The 23,530-nt window shown below is 47.4% G+C and overlaps 1 protein-coding gene and 1 pseudogene across 1 annotated transcript; both read left to right on the top strand.

The window, feature by feature from the left end:
• Positions 1-153: 153 nt before the first annotated feature.
• LOC144292720 (L-lactate dehydrogenase B chain-like) lies at positions 154-3,994 on the top strand (annotated as a pseudogene).
• Positions 3,995-9,853: 5,859 nt separating this feature from the next.
• On the top strand, positions 9,854-23,147 carry RCN1 (reticulocalbin 1). The gene is made up of 6 exons (XM_077863464.1): positions 9,854-10,122; positions 14,730-14,923; positions 16,099-16,277; positions 17,934-17,994; positions 20,930-21,129; positions 22,015-23,147. The coding sequence occupies exons 1-6, from the start codon at positions 9,869-9,871 to the stop codon at positions 22,120-22,122; spliced, it is 996 nt and encodes a 331-aa protein (XP_077719590.1). The 5' UTR covers positions 9,854-9,868; the 3' UTR covers positions 22,123-23,147.
• The last annotated feature ends 383 nt before the right edge of the window (positions 23,148-23,530 follow it).

The raw sequence follows: 23,530 nt of genomic DNA on the forward strand, positions 1-23,530 counted from the left end.
GTTTGTTTTTTTTTTTTTTTTTAGAACATTGTCTTCTTCACGTGACTCTTACAGCCAGTTGTCTCGGGGCACAATGGCAACTCTTTTTTTTTTTTTTCTTTAGTGTACTTTTTTATGTAGGTGGAATCACTATAGTATATAATTTCTTAACTATATATGCATATTTGCTGATATAACATTGAAATTTTTTTCATAAAATAATTTTTATTGGTGTTCAATTTACCAACATACAGAATAACACCCAGTGCTCATCCCGTCAAGTGTCCCCCTCAGTGCCCGAACAATGGCAACTCTTAAGGGAAAACTGATTGCACCAGTTGCAGAAGAAGAGGTAGCGATCCCAAACAATAAGATCACTGTAGTTGGTGTTGGACAAGTTGGTATGGCATGTGCCATCAGCATTCTGGGAAAGTCTCTGGCTGATGAACTTGCCCTTGTGGATGTTTTAAAAGATAAACTCAAAGGAGAAATGATGGATCTACAGCATGGGAGCTTAATTCTTCAGAAACCTAAAATTGTGACAGATAAAGATTACTCTGTGCCTGCCAATTCTAAGATTGTGGTGGTGACTGCAGGAGTCCGCCAGCAGGAGGGAGAGAGCCGCCTCAATCTGGTGCAAAGGAATGTTAATGTCTTCAAATTCATTATTCCTCAGATAGTCAAGTACAGTCCTCATTGTATCATAATTGTGGTTTCCAACCCAGTGGATATTCTTACATATGTTACCTGGAAACTAAGTGGACTACCCAAGCACCGTGTGATTGGAAGTGGGTGAAATCTGGATTCTGCTAGATTTTGCTATTTTAAGCCTGAAAAATTTGGCATTCATCCCAGCAGCTGCCATGGATGGATTTTGGGAGAACATGGCGACTCAAGTGTGGCTGTGTGGAGTGGAGTGAATGTGGCAGGTGTTTCTCTTCAGGAACTGAATCCAGAAATGAGAACAGACGACGACAGTGAAAATTGGAAGGAGGTGCATAAGACGGTGGTTGAAAAGTGCCTATGAAGTCATCAAACTAAAAGGATATACCAACTGGGCTATTGGATTAAGTGTGGCTGATCTCATTGAATCCATGTTGAAAAGTCTCTCCAGGATTCATCCAGTGTCAACAATGGTGAAGGGCATGTATGATATTGAGAACGAAGTCTTCCTGAGTCTTCCGTGTATCCTGAATACTTGGGGCTTAACCAGTGTGATCAACCAAAAGCTGAAGGATGATGAGGTTGCCCAGCTCAAGAAAAGTGCAGATACCTTGTGGGACATCCAGAAAGACCTAAAAGATCTGTGACTTCTGGCTTTTAGGCTGTAGAAATTTAAAACCATGATGTGATTAACTGTGAGCCTTTAGTTTTTCATCCATATACATGGATCACAGTTTGCTTTTATCTTCCTAAATATGTGAATCTGGGCTCACAGAATCAAAGCCCATGCTTGGTTTAATGCTTACAGCATGAGCCTTGAATAAATACAATTAACTATTGTACTGTGGAAAAAAAAAAAAAAAAAAAAAAAGAATGGTTACTTTCCCCTTCTACCTACCAGAGACAGAAGGTGATTTTTCTCTTGACACTTTACCATGAGAACCTGGTGGCATTCATGGCGGTAAAACCCATAAAAGTCTCCCCTCTGCCCTCAAGCCTATAGCACTCAGGAGATGCTCATTCTCCCTGTAGTCGACACATTGACTCCAGCAATTCAGCAAAATTGCCATTTTAGTGTTCCTATCAGTTTTTGGTTCCAGCAGCTTCTGCTCCAGGTAAACTAACCGTGGCTCTGCATTCACCTATCTGTCCGGATTTGAGGGTGATGGTTTGCTCTACAATCTCAATTTTCTGGTGGGTCCAAGAAGTCAATGATTCTCAGTTTGTTCAGCTTTTTTTTTTTTTTTTTCTGTTATTGTAAATCCAGGAGTGACAACCTCTAAGGTCTTTATTTGTTGAAGCTGAAACTGGAAGTCCTGAGATAGGCTAGTTTTTCATTGCCTGAGGCTAGCTCTTTCATTGGCTACTTCAGCTTTGCCCCTGAAATCCAACAGTTGGTAGTAACAGTCCCGTCCATTTAAATTTATTGAGACTTGTTTTATGGGCCAGAAAATGTTTTATCTTGGTGAATTTTTACACATGAGAGTAATATGTATGCTGCTGTTATTGGGTGGAGTTTTTTAAAACGTTAATCAGGCCGAGCATTGCTAGAGTTGTTCAAGTCTAGTATATTTTTGCTGATTTGCTACTTGTTCCATTAGCTATTGAGGGAGCATTTTCTAAAAACTTATGGCCAGAGCTGTGTATTTGTCTATTTCTCTTTGCTATTTTTTTCCTTCATTTATTTGAAAGTTTTGCTATTAGGTGCATTAACATTGAGGATTGTTATACTCACTTGATTAAGTGATCCCTATGTGATTGTGAAATGTCTTTCTTTACTCTTGGCAATATTCTATCCTCGGAAATATTCCTTATCTGATATAAATGTAGTCACTCTAACATTCTTTTGATTAGTGTCAGCATGGTCTATTTCTTCTATCCTTTTCACCTATTTGTATCTTTATATTTAAGATGCATTTCCTGTAGGCAGCATACAGGTGGGAGTTGCTTTTTTATATAATTTGACAATCTCTGCCTTTTAAACTGGAGTGTTTCTACAAATTACCTTTAATATGACCATTAACATGGTCAGGTTTGAGTCTATCATCTTGCTATTTGTTTCTACTTATCTCCTCTGTTCTGGGTTCTTTTTTTTCTCTTTGGGATTGAGTACTTTTTATGACTCCATTCTATGACCTTTGTTGGTTCATTCAACTCTTTGCTTTGATACTTCTGTGTTGCTTTAGGGTTTAGAGGAGACTTCACATTAATAATGGGAGTTGAAGAGTCAATTGCTAAGGATGAAGACTCATGGGACCCAAAATGGCCATGCTTACAAAGACATATAGATATAGATGTAGATATAGATACAGATAGATAGATATCTCCACAGCAAATACATACCAACATTAAAGTAAAAACATGCATCCCAACCAAAGGCCATCTCACAGTGGGGGGGGTCTGGAAATGTCAGAAGGAGTCTTCTATTGCCTCCTTTTTCTATAAGGGCCACACAGCCAAATGCAATTTATGTCTTGGATCAGGAACCACTGTTGTGTATATTGAACACCTCAGAACCAAGTAGCCCCAGATGGCACCTTGTCCAGTCATGTCCAGTCATATTCTTGCTACATGGCGGACTCCTCCAGGAGTCTCAATCGATGCCGGAAAGTTGTAAAAATCGCCCCCAAATTTCCTGGACCCTTGGTTTCAAGGCAATACTATGAATGGGTATGTTTCATGCCTTTGCTATGCAGAAACTTAAGCAAAATAGCTCAGATTAAGTCCTGACCCACTGGAATTAACCCTTACAGCATAATCTTTACTATGTCATGGTCTACCATCCAGTGATACTTCACTACTTCATGTGTAATATAAGAACCTTAAAACAACGGACTTCCATTTCTCTCCTCTGGGCCTATATCCTATATACAGTTGTAATTATGTGTCTTACTTATGCATGTGTTATCAACCCCACAATACATTGTTATTATAGTTGAGAAGTCAATTACATTTTTAAACGTTTTAAATAAGAAAAAAATGTCATAATATTTACCCTTTCGGTGACCATTTCTGATGCCTTTGGTTTCTATGTGTTCAGCCAGATTTCCAGCTGGTGATGCTTTCCCTCTGCCTTTTTCGTCTCTCTGGTCCTCCTTTACTGCTTTCTTTTGCATTAAGTGAATGTTTTCCAGTGTAGTATTTTCAGTCCCTTACTGTTTTTTTTCAACCATATATTTTTTGAGTTATTTCCTTAATACTTGACCTAAGGCCTATGTTCTACATCTTAACTCATTAGAATCTACGTTAGATACACGAACTTATTGCAACGAAATATAGAAATGTTCATTCTCGATAACTATTCTCTTTTCCAGCACGTGCTATTATTTTTACACATATTACATCTACAGATATGTTACAAACCTAACAATACATTGCTATAATTATTACTTTATATAATTTTATGTCTTTTAAAGGAGCTGAAAAAAGAAAGTAAAGCAAATATATATTTATAGCTTTTGTTATATTTACCTTTTATTTGCCTTTTCTGGTTCTTTTTATTTGTCCTGTGGATTTGGTTTTATTTATCATCTGATCTAATACAGTCCAATATAGCTTTGTTCTCATCCACTTCCTTTATACTGTTATTGCCAAATATATTATGTATCTATATGTTATAGGCCTAACAATACGACTATATACATATTTTACATATACATTTTAAAATCAGTTATGGGGAGAAGAAATATGCATTTATATTGCCTTTTATAATTATGTTATTATCTTTACTGGTGCTTGTGTGTGTGTGTGTGTGTGTGTGTGTGTGTGTGTATGCGTGTGTGTATTTGAATTAGTTTCTTGGGTCGTTTGCTTTCTGTCTGAAGAACTTCCTTTAATACTTCTTGTAAGGTAGGTCTGTGAGCAACGAATTCTCTGGTTTTGTTTATCTGGCAATGTCTTTATTTCATCACTACTTTTGAAAGGTAGCTTTGCTGGATGCAGGATTTCTGGCTGGTGGGCTATAGGATCTGGTTTCCCTCATTGGCACTTCTTGTTGCCTCTATTTTTTTTTCCCTGTCTTGTAATTTTCTTTGAAAACTGGATTATTTTAGATAACATAGCCTAGAACTCTAGATAGTGGTCTTCCTCCTCTAGGTCTTCTCCTTGTTGTTTGCTTGTTTATTTGTTGATAGTCCAGTTGGCTGGAGTCTTTTAGGGGAAGTCTCTTCCCTCACATTGTGAAGCGTCTGACATTGCTCCTTAGGAGGTGCTACCTCAGACATGCATGGAACCACAGTGGTTTAAGCAGGGCTCTTTTTGACTATTTCCTAGACCACAACCAACTTTAGGCACCACTAATTGCCAGCTAATTGCTCTATAGTTTTAGCCAATGTCCTGGGGCAAAGACAGCTCCCCAGTCAGATCCCATTAAACTCATAATCCTTTCCAGGGGTAATTTTTTGAGATTGGTGTTTGAGGTGTGCTCTGACCCCAGGAGGGCTCTTCTTCGCTGTCTCTTTTCCCGGTTCTCTCTGGTAAACTAGCTGGCTTGTGATTTCATGTGTGTTTTTATCACTTAATTAGCATCCTTTCTTTTTAGCTTAAAGACAGCCCTTTAATGTTTCTTGTAAGGCCAGTTTATTGGTGAACCCCTTTAGCTTTTGCTTTTCTGGAAAACATTTTATTTCTCCTTCAGTTCTGAATGATAACCTTGCTAGGTAATGTATTCTTGTTTGGAGGTGTTTCTCCTTTCAGCACTTTGAATGTATCATACCACTCTCTTCTGGCCTGCAAAGTTTTCGCTGGAAAATCTGCTGATAATTTTATGAAGATTTTCTTGTAACACATTTTTTCTTTCTTGCTGCTTTTAATCTTCTGACATTTTTATTGTAATGTGTTTTGGTGTGGGTCTCTTTGGGTCCTCTTATTTGGAATTCTCTAGGCTTCCTGGATCTAGATGTCTATTTCCTTCCTCAAATTAGGGAAGTTTCAACCAGTATTTCTTCAGATAAGACTCCTGCCCCCTTTTCTCTCTTTTTTCCTTCGGAGAAACTTATGATGAGAATGTTAATGTATTTGAGTCACTAAATGATCTCTACTCTTTTTCACTCTTTTATTTGTATTTTTACTGCTCTGTTTGGGTGAGTTCCACTGCTCTTTGAGTTGACTAATCCTTTCTTCTGCTTAGGCTGTTGAAGGCCTGTAGTGTATCTTTGAGTTCAGTTATTGTATTCTTCAGCTATGTGACTTCTGTTTGGTATTTTCTTATATTTTCCACCTCTTTGTTGCACTTTACACTGTGATCATCCCGTTTTCCCCATTTGGTGAACATCTTTATGACCATTACTTTTAATTCTTTATCAGAGATAAGTATAAGTCACTTCTCTTCATTTTATCTGAGGTTTTATCTTCTGTTTTGTTTTTTTTTTTTCATTTGGAACATATTCTTCTGTTTTGTTTTTTTGTTTTTTTTTTCTGTTTAGTTTGACTCTCTGTGGTGGTTTCTATGTAGTAGATGAAACAGTCCCCTCTCCCAGTCATGAAGGAGGGGGCTTGTGTGGGAGATGAAACTTGTCACCCAACCTTGCCCCAGGTCTTTGTTGTCTCTCAAACCTTTGTGCTTGCCCAAGCAGTCTATTATAGGTTTAATAGCTCCCAGTAGTTCAGGATGTACCAAGACTTGATAATGTCCCAAAGAGGAGGATCTCAGCAACTAGTAAGTCGGACTTACTAGAAGTCAGACTCTCAGGCATCAGTTTTTAAAGATATGCAAATATATATAGTCCTGTGGGATCACAAGCACAAGCCCCACTGGCCACCAGAGCCAAGCAATGTAAAAGTGTCCCCTGGGAGGAGCCATCAGAGTGGGCACCAGACATGGGTACCCTCTAGGAGACACTGGTGCTCTGGACTGCAGCAGAGGGTGAGGCTAAAGGTAGAGCCTGCCCTCTGATTATCTCTGGAAAGGATCACAGCCCCCCTAGATGGATGTGTAATTAGAAGTCTGCTTCTAAGTCTAAGCCTGATGATGCTTAGCTAATAGGCCTCTTTCACAGCTCTAAGCTGCCTCTTGCTGTGCCCTGGGGGTGGCAGCTGTTTAAGAATTCTGCATCCTTTGATTATAGTGCTGTGGACCCAGTAAATAAGTCTTACTGGCCATCAGAGCTGGGTGATATAGAGGTGCTCTCTGGCAGCAGCCACAAAAATTGGCATACCAGATGCAACTATGAGCTCCTTTCTGGGTGACAGAAAGTAAGCTCCTTTCTGGGTAATTATTAGAGTCCTACAGGACAAGGATTGCAAACTCCTTGGTCTCTGGAGCCAAGTGATCAAGAGAACTCATCAGGCCACAGCAGCAAAAATCAGGACACCATATGTGTGTCAAAGCTCCCTTCCAGGAGATGCTGGTGCTCTGGCAAACGCTTTCATAGGAAGTGGGGAACCTCCTTCACTTTAACCCTGGGTGCAATTGGCCATCCCCGAGCCTGAAGCCGATGAGCCTGAGGCCCAAACTTCCCTATTTCTTGGCTTCTTGGCTCACTACAATCTTGTGGGTCTTGGGATATGAGCCCCATTGGTTTTCAAAGTTAAATGTTTTTGCAAGGTTGTCTCTCAACTGTATGTCTTAAGAGTTCGGATGCTCGATGTGGGTCTCAACAGTTTACAGTAGGTGAACTGTTTTGTTTTTTCTACTTTAAATAAATTACATTTTTGAAATGGTAAAGGAAACCTAAATTCCAAATAAATAAGGTATTTTAAAAAGTAGAGGGTGGCGATGGGAAGAATAGTCATTTTGACATTTGAGGTTCCACAAAAGAAACAAAAAAAGCGATGCCATCCCAGGGGAAATGACATAAACTTCTTTGGATTCACAGCAGTACTAGAATTCTCTGGTAATTCCCACAGGAGCCAAGACTACCTCTGGAACAATCTAAATATTGGAAACCACTAGTGTCTGGCAGAAAGCCAACTAGAACAGGGCAGAGGATGTGCCGCCCTCAATCCCGAGAGTCTGGATCAGTCCCAAGGGCCCAGGCCTGCCTGTGGCAAAGTTGTGAATAAGCAAAGCAAAGACTGTCTCCAATCTCCACCCACTTTCCTATTCCCTTCCCAATCCTTCTCCTCCTTTTAAGCCTTGATCTCTGGGCCTCCTCCCACTCCTCCTTCTCCCCCCCTACTCAGTTCACATCCTGCCTGTGTGATGAGCACCGAAGGTACAAAGCCACCCACCTCAGTGCCCTCACATTTTAATAGGGAGCTCGCCTGCACCCGAAGTAACTGTTGCTTTATTGCTGGAAATTTAAGCCTCTATACTGACGGTGGGTGACATATCTCTTCTTAAGCACCGCACTGCCTGCCCTAAGAAGGTTGTGACACTGAGGTTGACATCCCCACATCTCACCGTGGGCAGGTGGGGATATACAGGGTCACAAGGGCATGACCTCAAACTCCACTGCTCACGCCAACTCACACAGGACCTTATTTTCCCTCATATACCCACAGCCCTGCGGTCTGGCTTAGCCTATCATCTTCAACCTCAGTGCAGATGTCCCTTTCTTTGGGACGCCTTCCCCCAATGGATCCCCAAATGTGGGTCCTGTCCCTCTGATGTACCCCCATAATACTGAACACCTTTTTCCCTCAGCTCTTGTCACACGGACTTGCCACTCAGTTAACCAGGACTCCTCACGGTACTCTGACATTTAGCAGGTGCTTAGTTTATTGAATGAATGAAGGATCTGTACAAACGCTCTAGCTCCGCGGACACGATGACTGTCTTGTTCCCCGTTGTAACCTCATCATCCAGTCCAGTGCTTAGGCCATGAAGGGCACACAATAATTATTCATTACTTGATTCAGATAACTCTTCATAAGAAAAGGTACTTGAATCTATGTTGATATGTCCTGGTATCCTTATTACACAACCCAGTGACCTCTTCTAGACCATCAGGATAGGGGGACAGGAAAAGATAAAGGAAATGCTCTGGGAGTACCGCTGTCCCGGGCTGTGGCAGTGGGCTCCTCTCGTCAACCTCAGCTTTAGTGCTCCAGGGATGCTTAACCTAGGCTCATCAGCGGGGCTTTAGAAGATTCGTGAATCTCCTGACACTTTCATCAAACACTCGTGCCAGTGGCCGTATGTGCATTTTTCTGGAGGGAGACCCGTGGTTTTCAAATGAGTCCCAAAAGGCTGTGACACGGAATCTTTGCTCTTAGACCTGTACCGTCCAATACCATAGCCAGAGCCACGTGCAGCTATTTAAGTGTAAACTTAAAATTAAATCCTCAAAGCCTTAGTTACATTAGCAACCTATCAGGCGCTCGATAACCACTGCCGGCCAGCCCAGACACGGACGGTTTCCAAGACTGCAGAAAGTTCTACAGAGCTTCTCTGTGTCGGCAGCACCACTCTTGCCTTCAATGTACAGACAGGATTTGTTTAAAGCATGTAGTGCTCTGCAAAAAAAGTGCTCCCATCGTCTAGAAGGGAAAGCATCAGCCAGCTGCAATCCCGATTTCCTTTGGGAAATGGGACCATCCAGCAGCCCGGGCCCGCACTCCGGGCCCTGGGAACGCCCAGGGCTGCTCAGGCTCGCGGGCCGCGGCCTCGGCGCACGGGAGCTGCTCGCTGGGCCCTCCCGGACCTTTGAGTTTGCGACCCTCCGTGGTTCCAGGGGACCTCGGCCACCCTGGTTTCTTTCCAGACTCTCGTGTTTGGGACCAGACTCCAAATGTGCGGGGGGAGGGGGGTGTGTGTCCAGTTAGGGGCGCATCTTGGGGCGGGGTCGCGGGCCGGGATTCGGGCGCCCCGTTGGAAGTTGGGGAGGGCCAGCGCCTCGCTCCCTCCCTCAGTTCTGCGGCACTGGAGGAAGAGAGGGCGCATTTGATCCAGAACATCTGTTGCTTGACAAAGAACTTGCGCGTCTCCCAGGAGCCCTCCGGCCCCCAGCCCCGCGCGCCGGGGCCCGCCCCTCGCGACCAGACCGCGGGGAGGGGCCGAGGCGAAACCCGAGCCCCGCGCCCACCCCCCGGGCCGCCGACGTGGCTCGGGCCCCCCCCCCCGCCCCCCGCAGCCCGGCGGCCAATGGGCGCGCGAGCCCGGCCGCCCGAGCCTCCCTGCCCGCGGCCCGGGGCGCGCCCCCCGTCCGCTCCCGCCCCGCCCCGCCCCGGCCCCGGCCCCGTCCCCGCCGCCGCCGCCGCCGCCGCCGCGCCCGAGCCCCGCTGCCGAGCCGCCGTCCCCGCCGCCCGCTCGGCGCCCCCCGCCGGCCGCCCTCCCGCCCCGCCGATGGCGCGCGGCGGCCGCGACCGCGCCCTGGGGCTCGCCCTGGGGCTGCTGCTGGCGCTGGCGCTGGCGCCGCGGACGCTGCGGGCCAAGCCCACGGTGCGCAAGGAGCGCGTGGTGCGGCCCGACTCGGAGCTGGGCGAGCGGCCGCCCGAGGACAACCAGAGCTTCCAGTACGACCACGAGGCCTTCCTGGGCAAGGAGGACTCCAAGACCTTCGACCAGCTCACCTCGGAGGAGAGCAAGGAGAGGCTGGGGTGAGCCGGGCGGCGCAGGTGCCCGCGGGGACGGCGGGGCGCGCGCCGCAAAGCGAAAGCGAAATCGGGCGCGCGGCCGGAGGGCGGGGGCCGCGGCGGGGACGGCGGGGACGTGGCCGCGGCCGCGGGAGCCAGGGCGGCGAGGGGACCCCCAGGCCCCTCGGGGGCAGCGGTGTGCAGCCGAAGACTTGCCGCACGTGGCCTTTGGGGACAGTGACAGGATTCTCGCCCACCCTCCCAGTTTCCACATTCCCCGAGTGGAGGGCTTGTGACCCTGCCAAGAAGGTCCCCAGGATGAACGTAAATGGGTAAAAGACTGGTGGTGGGGGGGGGGGGTTGCGGATGCAGGAGAGGCTGATGCCCGGTGGGAGTTCCTGGGTGGGGTGGGGGTGGGGGTGGGGGGTGGGGAGGGGGGCCAGAGGTGCCCTGGCCTTCGGCCTGATAGTAGGGAGGGCAGGAGGAGGGATATAAAAAGCTTGTTGAGGAGACAGAGGGGGATTAGGGGACAGGGAGTGAGAAGCGGGAATGGAAACTGGTCCCCGAGTTTGTGCTTCCAGCACATGTGAGCGGAGGCACCCGGTGCTTTGGCAGGGAGGGCAACAAGCTGGAGGGTGTGGTGGCAGATTGCAGAGCTTCGCTGGTGAAGCCAGCTGAATCGGGAGCCAAGCCTGGAACACAAAACTTCGGTACATCTCTGCACCCTCTCCAGGTCCCCTGGGGATTCACTTGGGCTTGGGCAGAGATATCTGGGACCCTTCCACAGAGGAACCAGCAGCCAAAACTTGATCCCAGGTGGAGGCTGCGCTGGGCTGCGCTGGGCTGCGCTGGGCTGGGGAAGGAGGGGGAGAAGGGGGGGGATCCCAGTAGCCTTGCCTAATGGGCACCAGGCCTTCCTCCCGGAACCTGCTTCCTGGGGGTGGAGGATCTTCTTGTCCTGCTGCATGAAAAAGAACACAGCCATCCCTGTGCTGAGGAGGGCTACCAAAGGCCAACGTGGTTGGTTAAAATAGGAGGCTAAATTATACCTATTGTGTAGGTGCACCATCTGCCTGCTGATAAAAAGATCTTTCAACTTCAAAGTCATCTCCAAACAATCACCCTTTATTTTGCAGAAAAGTACTTTTCTCCGCTGGTTCAGGATTTAACAATGGGGGCCATTGAGGAGTTCGGCCTATTGTATTGCTTTGAAGCACTTGGTAACTGATTTATTCTGGGACCCTGAGAGGCAGCCATGTGCCACGTTGTCATCAGGGAGGAGGCCGAGAGGTCTGGGGATTTGGAGTAAGGAACTCTGCAGTTTGCGGTCCTAACAGCTTCCGGCTTTGATGCGTTTATCCTGATAGGCGAGCCTAGTGGTGAGAAATGGGGCTGGTGGTTGGTCTCCATCTGATGCTTGCATGAACACCTCAGCTTCATTCATTCAGTCATGCAGCAGACCTCTGAATGGCTGTTGTGTGTCAGGCACCAGGTTGGCCGGCTGGCAGACACAAGCCGTATGCTCTAGGCCTCAAAGTACTTAGAATCGCCCAAGCAGACACTGCACGAATGCTGGGATGGCCGCATATACAAACCCCAGTGCACAGGCTCGGGAGGAGGAAGCCCCAGAGCTTCAGGTTGGAGAGAGCGGCTTCAGGGCTCAGGGTTGTCACCTGATGAGAGCTTGTGGGATGGCTCAGAGGTTGCCAGGTGTACAGGCAAGGGCAGGCATTCCTGCAGAGAAAACAATCTGCTCATAAAGGTACTGAAACCTGTTCTGGGGGATGGGGAGTGTTGGGACAGTAAAGGGACAGCACAGAAGTAGGAGGTGGGAGTGGAGGGAAGCTAAGGGCAGAGCAGAAAGGACCTCTGAGGTGGAGATTAGATGTTATCCCGTACACGATCAAATGTCATCATCCCCCAAACTTGTCAGGAATGTCAGACGGCAGAACAGAGAACATAACTGAGGCATGGATGGGGCGATCAGGGGCAGGGGAGTGGCAAGGAGGGCCGGAGAGGGTGAATCTAGACACATGTGGTAGGTAGAACGTGGGTACTTGGCTCTTGACTCGATATGGGGGTGGGGAAGACAAGGGAGGAACCCAGGGGGTCATCTGATCTCTGGCCTGAATCACGGGTTGGGTAGTGGGTAGCGGACGCACCACACACCTGTAAGGTGAAGCCAGGCCATAGGTGGAGGCTTGGAAACGATGGGTGCCATTGGGGACGGGATGGAGCATGAAAAGCCGCCTCTGTCCACAGCTCCCCATGCACCAGACACCCCCTCCCAGCTTGGGCTGCTGAGGGAGGAGTGTGGCTGGATCCAGGCCATCACCACCTGACCCTGGGTTCTGAGAACGTGACCGTTCTGAGGCCCCTGGAGACACGTAGGCCAGGGGCCCCGCAAGGTGGAGGCCCGCAGGCCGCACGCATTCACAGACATGCTGCAAGGTCTAAGAGAAAACAGAAACTACACCCTGAGGGCTTTCACATACACACCCTCATTTCTGGTTTCTCTGGACACCCGGCGACTTTTATTCCCATGTGTCCGTCATTGTCTGGAGCAGAGCTGGGCCGCCTTGCAGGAGGCTGGCCACAGATGTCCAGGTTTGCCCGGGGCTCTGCCTGGAGGCTCTGCACACTCTGTTACTCGCTGGGTGTTTGCTGAGCTCTCGGTCTGTCTGTGATCTAGGGTCCTGTCCTTCGTAAGGCCAGGCACACATTCTCTCCTTTATTCGCCGCAACATCCCATGTAAAGCAGGTGTTCCAATTTAGAGTCAGGGAAATTGAGACCCCGAGAGGCTGTGCTTCCCTGGAGGGGAGCCTCGAGGCTCAGCTTGTTAGTCTTGAGACCTGTTAAAATGGCAAGTGAGGGGACGCATTAAAGCTGTTAGGAGTGCTCAGGCTTTGCTGAGAAAGAGGAGCTCGGGCTACCCAGATTCAGGAGGGCGATGGGGACTTCACATGTCCTCATGCATTCATCCCCCATCTCTGGTTTTTTTTTTTTTAATTTAAATTCAATTAAATTCAATTAGACAACATATTCATTGGTTTCAGATGTGGTGTTGTCTAACTTGTCAGTTCCAAATAACTCCCAGTGCTCATCACATCACGTGCCCTCCTTAATGCCATCACCCAGTTACCCCATCTCCTCACCCCCCTCCCGTCCAGCAACCCTCAATTTATTTCCTAGAGTTAAGAGTCTCTTGCGGTTTTTCTCCTCATTTGTAGTTCATCAAAGAGTAACTGTCAATTAGGACTTCTGTTGACAGTAAGAAAGTTTTACCACTGAATTGACAGGTTTCCAGCCCAAAGCAAAGAAACAGATCCCTAATTAACCTGGGTGGCCCCATCGCAGGTAAATGGACCACTAAAGGAATACTTACTTCTTTCTTTCTTTAGTATATTTTTTATTGGAGTTCGATTTGCCAATATGTAGTATAACACCCAGTGCTCATCCCATCAATGCCCCCCCCTCAGTGCCCGTCACCCAGTCACCCCATCCCCCCCGCCCACCTCCCCTTCCACTACCCCCTGTTCGTTTCCCAGAGTTAGGAGTCTCTCATGCTTTGTCACCCTCTCTGATTTTTCCCACTCATTTTCTCTCCTACAGGGAATATAAGAAATAGTGAAAGGGATTATAGGGGAAAGGAATACTTTTTTAAACCTAAGAAATAGCTTCTGGGTATCCTTGATCCACAGGGAGAGCATCCCTAGCTTGGGACCCTTAGACCTAGAGATGGACACTGGTGAGTTCTCAACCTGAAGTTTGCTCTGCATTAGGGTTTAGGGTGCCCCAGGCGAGTCCAATGGGCAGTCGCTGGACCCTGGGCCAGCTGTGGAACAGGAGACACCACTCTTGGACCTGGGCATCTTCACCCTGAGGTCAGGGGCGTCGGCTCCTGCAGCTGCTCAGCTGATCCAGTTTCTTGAATAATTTCTGTGGTGTGAAGGCTCCTTCATCGCTGACATCTTAGGCTTTGGTCAATAAGATCTGGTCTCTTTCTGCTTTAAGTTTCAAGTCTTTGAGTCCAAAGTGGTGAGATTTAAAAAAAGAAGAGATGCATTCACTTATCTTTTGGCTTACATAGAATTTTCCTTTATTTCTTCTTCCTCTTCTTCTTCTTTTTTTTTTTTTTGCATTGGCCCTAAAGCCCAGAGATGTAATTTCTTACCCTGATCATAGCACATGCTAGCTGTGTGATCTCAGAAAAGTCATCCCATTTCCCTCCGCCTCTGTGCCATCACTCTAAAACAAGGGTGTCGGACTGCACCCGGAGGAGACTGCTAGGTTTCATCTTACACATCAACTCTGATCAGTTGGTGGTGTCCTCCTGCAAAGCATTGTGTTGAGAAGGCTTCTGAGGCACCTCTGGGTTTATCAGGACAGAGGGCATGGCCCTCTCTGGCAGTGTCTGCCATTGGCACGGGGTCAGGGGGAGGCACATTGTCTTCAGAAAAGAGAAACTTCAAGATCCTTTGCAGCACCATCGGATCATTGATTTTATTTCAGTTGTTTATGCATTTTAGATTCTGCGGTGTTTGATCTTTTTCTGGATCAGGATCACACAAACCTTGATAATAGCCTTGTGGGTTTTTTTGTTTTTTTTTTTTTTTTTTCTAAACTACAGGAAGATCGTTGATCGAATCGACAGTGATGGGGACAGCTTTGTAACCACTGAGGAGCTGAAAACCTGGATCAAACGAGTGCAGAAAAGATACATCTACGATAATGTCGCTAAAGTCTGGAAGGATTATGATCGGGACAAAGATGATAAAATTTCCTGGGAGGAATACAAGCAAGCCACGTATGGTTACTACCTAGGTAAGAGGTGCTGCACAGCTGTGGCCCGCACAACAAGCTCCTTGAGGGAGCCTCTCTTCTCTCTTGACACATCTACCGCCCACTTGTGTAACATCCTCCTCTGCTTGCTAAGAATGTACAGAGCTGCTTAGTCTGAGTCTGTAGGTGGTGAGCAGTGGGAGGGGTCTGGGGTCCAATAAAAAGTGACTTAGCCTAGGTGGTTCAGTTGGCTAAGCATCGGATTCTCAATTTGGGCTCGGGGTCTTGAGATTGAGCCCCACGATGGGCTCTGCACTGAGTGTGGAGCCTACTTAGGATTCTCTACCTCTCTCTCCCTCTCTCTCCCTCTGCCCCTCCCCCACCTCCCTCTATTAAAAAAACCCCACAGAAGTGACTGAGGTTGCTGTCCAATCTGAGCGGACGACCTCAGAGGCAAAGAGAACAGAGCAGAGGTGAAGCGTGTCTGTGGTACAGTTTCAAAATGTTGCCCAGTTTCAGAAAGCAAAGACCAAGTGGGCTGGAGCAGTCAAGGAAGGCTTCCTGGCGGAGGGTGGTCTGGGAGTTGGGCCTTGAAAAATGGATATATATTTGAAGAGATAGAGACAGGAGGGGAAGGTGGGCCAGCTGGAGGAACAAAGGGGCAGCAGTGCATTCAGCAGTGGGCAGGGTTTGGATATAAGACATGCTTGTTCATGGGGAACGATAGAGGGATGTGGACAAAGCACAGGGTGCAGCCCCACTGGGTACAGGGTAACGAGAGCTAGGAGACAGGTCTGAGGAGAGCCAGAGGAGCACACACTCACGGCTAGGTTCAGGGAGATCGTGGAAGCTAGACAGAAACCTGCAGACAGAATGTCATGGTTACTGGGGAGCCTGTGCATGTTCTAGAGCAAAGAATGATATGACGAAAGCAGAGTTCTGCAAAGAAAAAGCATGGCAGTAGGCCCAAAGCCCACACTCTTAACCACTTGCTGTAATGCCCCCATAAGCTGTTAGGGCCTGGATTGTGGGGCGGCGACGGGGGTGGAGGTGAAGGAACAGACCCTAAAGCCATCCTGAAAGAAAATGTTTCAAAGAACTCAGTGGCTCGGGACCTTTTGTCCTGTGTGTACCATTTGGGCACGAAGGATGAGTGATCTGGGAGGAGACGCTCTCCTTAGCAGCCCAGTTTAAACACTTCCGCGCACATCCTGCAGGAAACCCTGCTGAGTTTCAAGACTCTTTGGATCATCACACCTTTAAAAAGATGCTGCCCCGCGACGAGAGAAGGTTCAAGGCTGCAGACCTGGATGGTGACCAGACCGCCACTCGGGAGGAGTTCACCGCCTTCCTGCACCCTGAGGAGTTTGAGCACATGAAGGAAATTGTGGTTTTGGTAAGACAAATAGAGCCTGAGCCAGAGCCAAATCTGTACTAAAATCTTGTCCCTTCTTCCAAAGAGAGAGCATTCTTCAGCTTGACAGGAATTAAGAGAAGAACCCTGAAGTGGACTAGGTGGGAAATACCCGCCTACCCGCTGGCTTAGTCGGGACAGGCTGCCCACTGTAACAGCCCTGAGCCCAGCCGTGGAAAACAAAGCTTCTCCCAAGACCAGTGCAGGTGGTCCCCCAAGTCAGGTGGGCCTTCTGGGCACTTCTCCAAGTCCTGTCAGGTACCCGGGCTATTTACACCGTGTACTCGACCATCTTGTGGCTTCCGGGTCATCCTGGCGACAACCAGCTGGGAGACCAAGGACAAGAGAGGGAAAGAAAAGAGGGCAACAGTCTGCCATGATTGTTCTGGCCAAGAAATGGATCCTCCCTCCCTTTCACCTTCCATGGACTCCTTCTAAAGAGGACGAGGCAGGGAGCTACTGTTCAGATGTGGGCCGGGCAAGAGCAGATGGATTTAGGGATCAACTAGCTGGACTCTGTCCCATTTTTCAGCCCTGAGGGAACAAGAAAAAGACTCTGAAATGGACTGGTTGATTGTTAAACCATTGGGGAACTTGAGAGTGGGAGAAGGATGTTCCTCATAGGAGTAGGGCTTGGGAGGCCGCATGGGGCATGGGTCTGATTTTGACCCAAGGCTTTGAGGAATGGTTTCCATAGTGCTTTCCATGGCATCAGGTTGGGTCCCAAATGTCTTCATTTTCCAGAACAGTAAAATAATTCCCATCATCTATTTCCCGGGCAGATGTCCCAGGCCAGTTCTAACTGCTTCGATGCTGGGAAACAAGTGGCTTAAGTGTTTGTTCATAATCAACCCTGGACTATTTCCGTTGCCCAGTTGGTGGATGGGGCCCGCTCTTGCCTCATGCTTCACTCTCGTGATCACCATGACACCGAGGACTGGGCAGTGGCTCTAGGGATCTTTTTACCACCCACCATCCATTTAGGATAGGTGATTTGCCAGAGGAACTGAATTGTCCACAAGTGCATCCTGTGCCTCTGGATTGGCTCTCTGCTCCCGGGGTTGGCTGTTGTCTTCCATCCAGGATGCCTCTGAGTTGCTGTGACAGTGGATCGTAAATTCATTTACTTACTCACCCTAGCCGTAATCCCAATTAAGTCAAATATACTAAATGCAGAACATACACGTTCAAAAGTCAGATATGCTTTTACTTTTTAATTGCCCACTGTTTCATATTTTTGTGACACCAACTTATTGTCCGTCGTCCACTGAGCCCCGGCATCTATTTTTTGTGAGTATCTCGTCCACTGGTACCGCAGGGGATGGTTTGGCTGGATGGTGGAGATGGTTGGCCTGGCAGGGCTTCCTGATAAAAATCAGAGCCCTTCTGGGCTTTTACTTATATTTTCATTTGAAGAGAGTGTTCTGCTCTTAAAATGGTGGGATGGGGGAAGAGGAACAGAAGCCACTGCCTGTTTTTTTACAGATAAGAAACCAATGCCCAGGGAGGTAAGGAGACCAGCCAAAAGTGGCCAGGGATTTTCAGCCATAAAGCCAGACAAAGGACAACCGGTAGACTTCTCAGATTTACTTGGGGCGTGTAGCCATCTTGCCTTCTCTGTTCCCTTTTGCTTCCCAGGAAACTCTGGAGGACATCGACAAGAATGGGGATGGGTTCGTGGATCAAGATGAGTATATTGGTGAGTATGGCCTGGAGTCTTGCTCTGCTGGCCCAACTGGGCAACATTCCTGCACCCCCACATCGAGCTACTTTCCCCAGAGGTCTCTGTTAGCAACAGCTGCAAGTCTGATATTGTCACTCCTGTGCCCTCCCACTGGGAAGGGACTTGTCACACCAGCCCTAGTGGTACAGTATCAGGGAGGCACTCTGGAGACCTCACACGGTGGGTGCGAGCGGGCCCCATGGCTCTGCGAGGTGCCCCCCACCACACTGTCTAGTTTTACCCTTGCAAAATGGACATGGAGATCCCACAGATTCCCAGTGAGGTCAGAGCAGACTGTGCCAGACGAGAGCCCCTGAAGTCACACTGTGGGGCCCAGAAGTACGGAGCAGATGGAGCTGTGATGATTCCAGCTGTGGAGATGCCCAGGCATCTGCAGAGGGGTAGGGTAGCCTCCTTAGAGGGCTGACTCCTTTTACAGAGTGCACGGCTGCCCCCGGTTGGCCATTTGGTGCCTTTCTTTTTTTTTTTTTTCTTTCTCTTTTTCTTAAAGATTTTATTTATTCATTCATGAAAGACAGAGAGAGAGGCAGAGGCACAGGCAGAGGGAGAAGCAGGCTCCATGCAGGGAGCCTGACGTGGGACTCGATCCCGGGTCTCCAGGATCATGCCCTGGGCTAAAGGCGGTGCCAAACCGCTGAGCCACCGGAGCTGTCCCATTTGGTGCCTTTCACTGGGACTACCGAACCTGGCATTTTGTTCTGATGGGCTCCACTTAGGCAGGAAGTTTTCAGGTACCAGGCACCCACCCGTGGACTTAACGGCAGCTGAGTCAGACGCCGCCTTGCTGGTTAGAGCCCTTTGGAGCTGCATAAAGGACTGGGGGAGGCAATTTGGGGCTCTGGCACGTGGCTCCAAGTGGCAGGTGCCTTCTCACAGCAGCTCTTCTGCTCCCAAGTGTCAGTAAAGTATAAGCTGGCAAGTCTTTTGAGGGGTGGGACGATGCGTAGGATTTTTGTACGCGTACTCCGTAGAGCAGTTAATCATCAGTTAATCCCCGGTCAGTGTGAAACTGGAGCCCGCGCCGCCATCGGTCTGTGGTCTGTGGCTGTGTCTGACTTTGCCACCCCAGGCCCAAGAACAAGCGCCTTTGGTAATGAGGAGCAAAGTTTCTTCTAATCATGAGAAATGATATTTGATCCGAAGGCCCGCACGCCGTCGTCCGCCGGTCCGTGGTTAACAGACAGGTAGCTCTCACCAGAGTAATTAAAGTGATCTTGGCGGCCCTACCTCTGCAGAGTAACAGATGCTGACAGGCCCCGCGTCAGGGCAAGCAGCAGAGCCTTCCTCTTGCCCGGTGTGCGTGCGACGGACGGTTCAGAGCCGCGGACGCCTCACCTTGACGGTGGTGATGGAATTAGACAGAAAAGGCTGACGGATTGAAACGAGCAATGTAGCACTTTTGATTAAAAGTGTGTGCTCTTCCTGGCCCTCCTGAACTCCGCATTGAAACAGCGCAGAATCAGGGGCAAAGCTCGGAGTGGCTTTGCCTTAAAGAAACTTCATTCCCTCCTTTAGGTTGGGGGGGCGGTGCATGGTGGGGGGCCTTGTGCTTGAAAATGCAACTCTGAGCAGCTTGCAGTCCGAGAGGCCCGATGTGTGGACTGGTCCAGCAAGTGACTTCAGGCACAGAGGAGCCTTCTTTTCTGGTGGGAGTGAGTGGAACACCGGTGGTGATGTGGGGCGCTGGGAGGAGCACTGGACTCAGGAGTCCTGGCCTCTCCACTTTCTAGCTGTGTGACCCTGTGAGAGTCACATGATCGTGATAAGCCTCAGTTTCCTCATCGGGAAAATGGGAATACATAGCCTGCATGCTTGCGGGAGTAGATGAAGCCCAAGTTAGCTAATAAATACAGACAACCTTCTCTCAAAAACAGTCTGCAGGTGTCAGGTGTGGGTCTGCCTTGTGGCTGAACCAAGGGTCTTGCCTCTCTTTTTCCTTCGTTCATGACCTGCTCTCTCCACCCCCTGGCATTTCCAAGCTGTGTTTCCATTAAAGAGAAAACTGCCCACAGGGTGGGTATCTGTCTTTTCCAAGGAGATCTAATCACTTAGCAAACAACGCATAAACTTTGCCTTCTTTTTTTCTTTTTTCTCTGTCATTTTGTAAAAGAAGGATAATGATTCATCTTACGGAATTGTTGTAAGGATGAAATAAAACGATCTATGGGAAAGAAAGCCCTTTGGAAATAATACAAACAACAATAGGAATAAGTGGTTAAGACCGGGGTGGAAGCAGAGTGGCCCTGCCCCTATGTAGTCTCAAGCTCATACTGGCTGTGGGTCTTTGTTAAGGTTAAGGGTAAGCCTCAGTGTTTTCATCTATAAAATGGGAAAACCATCAGTATCTACTTCATAAGATTATTATGAAAGTTAAATGAAAAAATTAAAAAGTATTTTATATATAATAAATAATACTAATATAATATTTTATATATAAAAACATATATAACATAATAAGGACCAACATTAAGCACATCCTACAGGAAAAGGTTTTTCACCTATACAGTGCCAGTTTGGGTTGTAGAGTTTTTTCACAGAAAGTATCCTACTTAATCTTCATAATAACTCTGTGCTTTGTAAATTATTACCTCCACATAATAGATAAGACAACTTAAGACTTACTGAATTAAGGAACATAATCCCAGTCACTGAACTAAGTCGAGCCAGGATACATCTTCTGGCTCATAAGCTCCCTTCTTTCTATTCCACGAAGCAGCCTTCGTAGTGGATCAATCACTGCGTCGTTCTCAAGAAAGCGCCCACCAGACATTTGGGTTGGGGCTCTTGATTGGTCACCATCTTTCCCAAAACTCAAGAGGTCAGGCTTTCCTTGACTTACTGACTTACCTTCCCACTTATCTTCATAACCAAAGACAACCTTCCCTTCTAGCGGATATGTTTTCCCACGAGGAGAACGGCCCTGAGCCAGACTGGGTTTTGTCAGAACGGGAGCAGTTTAATGAGTTCCGGGATCTGAACAAGGATGGGAAGTTGGACAAAGATGAGATTCGCCACTGGATCCTCCCTCAAGACTATGACCACGCTCAGGCCGAGGCCAGGCACCTGGTGTATGAGTCAGACAAAAATAAGGTATTTCACGATCTTCTAGAATCGTTCCTTGAAGGGACACAGTTTACATAAGATTGGTTCTGTTTGCTTCTTTGGTGATAGCATTGGCCCAGGCCCATGCAGCCACGTCCTGATCAACTGCTCTCACTCTTGCCCTACATGAGACTTGTAAACTTAAGCCAATACCATGATAACCCATGTAAACTCATTAGGCCCAGACATTCCCGAACAGTCCGCTAAGGGCCACACACTTAATTCACTCCCATCTCCCAGGATTACAGAAACGGTAACTTTGTTTGCTGTGGCCCAGGCTTGGATTTAAGAGGTATACCCTGAGTTGCCATAAGATAGGTTTGTTCATTCATACAGTCAGCAGATATTATCAGACATTTGTAATGCGTCAGACACAAGCATGCCCATCCCATTACATCCAAGCAAGCTCGTACTGCTGGCTCTGATGTCCAGCACTTCAGTATCTATTAATAAATATCCAAATAAATAAACAAGATTTAGAAAGAAGTCCTGCTTCTTCCCAATTTGATCACTGCCCCCAGTTCTTGGGAGACAGGAGAGTTTTAGAGTCAAGCCATAAAAGGGAAGTGGAATTCTTTGGGGCGTGTTTTGGGGAATGCCAACACTGCTTGTAGACATAACTGGATTCTAGCTTCTGAATTCCTTGAGGACTTGCCTGCTATATTTTACCATAGCTCTTAAGCCAGGAGGCTGTTCCAGTTTGGTTTTTGGTGGGCAGTGACCGTGGGTGAAGGACGTGCCTAGCAGCTTCTTAATTATGCCATGTACTAATTTTAAATGTTGAAAATCCGTGAAATTATGAGAGCTTCATGCTGAACAACTGCTCAGAGTTCCCAGAACTTCTGTGACAGAGGTCTTTCCTCCCTCTTACAGGATGAAAAGCTAACTAAAGAGGAGATATTGGAGAACTGGAACATGTTTGTTGGAAGCCAAGCTACCAATTATGGGGAAGACCTCACAAAAAATCATGATGAACTTTGATGCATCCTCCCCATAGTACATACAGCAGACTGTCATAGGCTTTCTTTTATTGTTTTGGATGGTTGCTGCAGTTGTCTCATTTACAGCACTTGTGGCCTCCCCAAAAAGCAAGTTTATAACCTCGGATTGGGGTTAAATTGTTTTCCACCCAATATTTACTGGAAAATAGTCATCGCTATTGTTTCAGTAAGACTTCTCTCCAAACACATTAAAATCTTGGTAAATCACTATGCTCTATGGGGACACTTGCTAAAACATGATTTTTTAGCTTTTTTCAGTAAACATAAATGAAAGGGGGAGAGAATGTGAAAAAGCCTCATATTTAGAAGTTGGGTGGGCTGGGGGCACCGTGTGGAGCGACTGCTATGTATTTTAACTGCACATTTTTTACATTTGCCACTGTTGAATAGTCAGTGAGCGGAAAGTCTGACGAAGCTACAGTGGTATCCTCCTATGCAGGCTTATTTCAGAGCACGTCTCATATTCCAGATTCTTCCTTCTTGACTTTGTACTCTGAGCTGTCACTGTAAATGGTATATAAATCCTCTGTGCATTTTTCTGTGCGGACCTGCTCATGTGCACAACAAACCCGCATCTTTGTGTTCTTTATTTTTACAATAAGAAGCAATCAAGAAAGATAATGTGAAAAAGAAAGGAATTTTAGAGGTAGGGAAGAAATGAATGTCAGGCATTCACAGAGCTATAGGAAAATGATCAACACTATTATACTTGAGAAAATGTTCTTGTCATGCAAATGAGGTAGGTCTGATCTTTGAAAAAGTGAATAGAAATACAATCCATTTCCTCGCTGATCGCCAGTAAGAATGAAGCAGTGGGATCCTGGAGAAGCTGGTATTGTGGAGTTTTGGAACCCCTCCATCTGGTCCCCTGAACCTGCCCTGGGGACCACCACACCCGGGAATTAGGAATGTTCCAAGCCGTTGACCGAACTGGTAGAAACAACTTTTACAGGTTGAAATTTTACTTTATAAATAGCGAACAAAATAAAAGGATCCCACTGAGGATTTTCTCCTGTGTCCTGTGGTGTTTGACCTCACATGTGCTATTTGTGACATTCTTGTTCATACAGAATTAACAGTGGGATGGGATTCCATGTGTAAGATGCTAAAGGCTCTGGGCTTTTAATCCAATTACTAGAACGTTTAGAACATGCTCACATTTACTTATTTAACAAATAACATAACTTCCTTCTTTCTCTGCTAGTAAGGGCATCTCCAAGTCTCTGTAACTCTTTGGGACGGGTTTCAAGGCCTCCAAGGTCCGACAGGGTCTGGTCCCTTTCTGCATCAGCATCTCCCTGCCACCCTCCTCTCCACCTCCCATAGCCAGCCCCATTGACTTTCTGGTCCTCCAACATGCCGAGTTTATTCCCAGCTTGGGCCTTTTG

The sequence above is a fragment of the Canis aureus genome, chromosome 21, assembly GCF_053574225.1.
Source record: "Canis aureus isolate CA01 chromosome 21, VMU_Caureus_v.1.0, whole genome shotgun sequence".
In the NCBI taxonomy this organism is placed as follows: domain Eukaryota; kingdom Metazoa; phylum Chordata; class Mammalia; order Carnivora; family Canidae; genus Canis; species Canis aureus.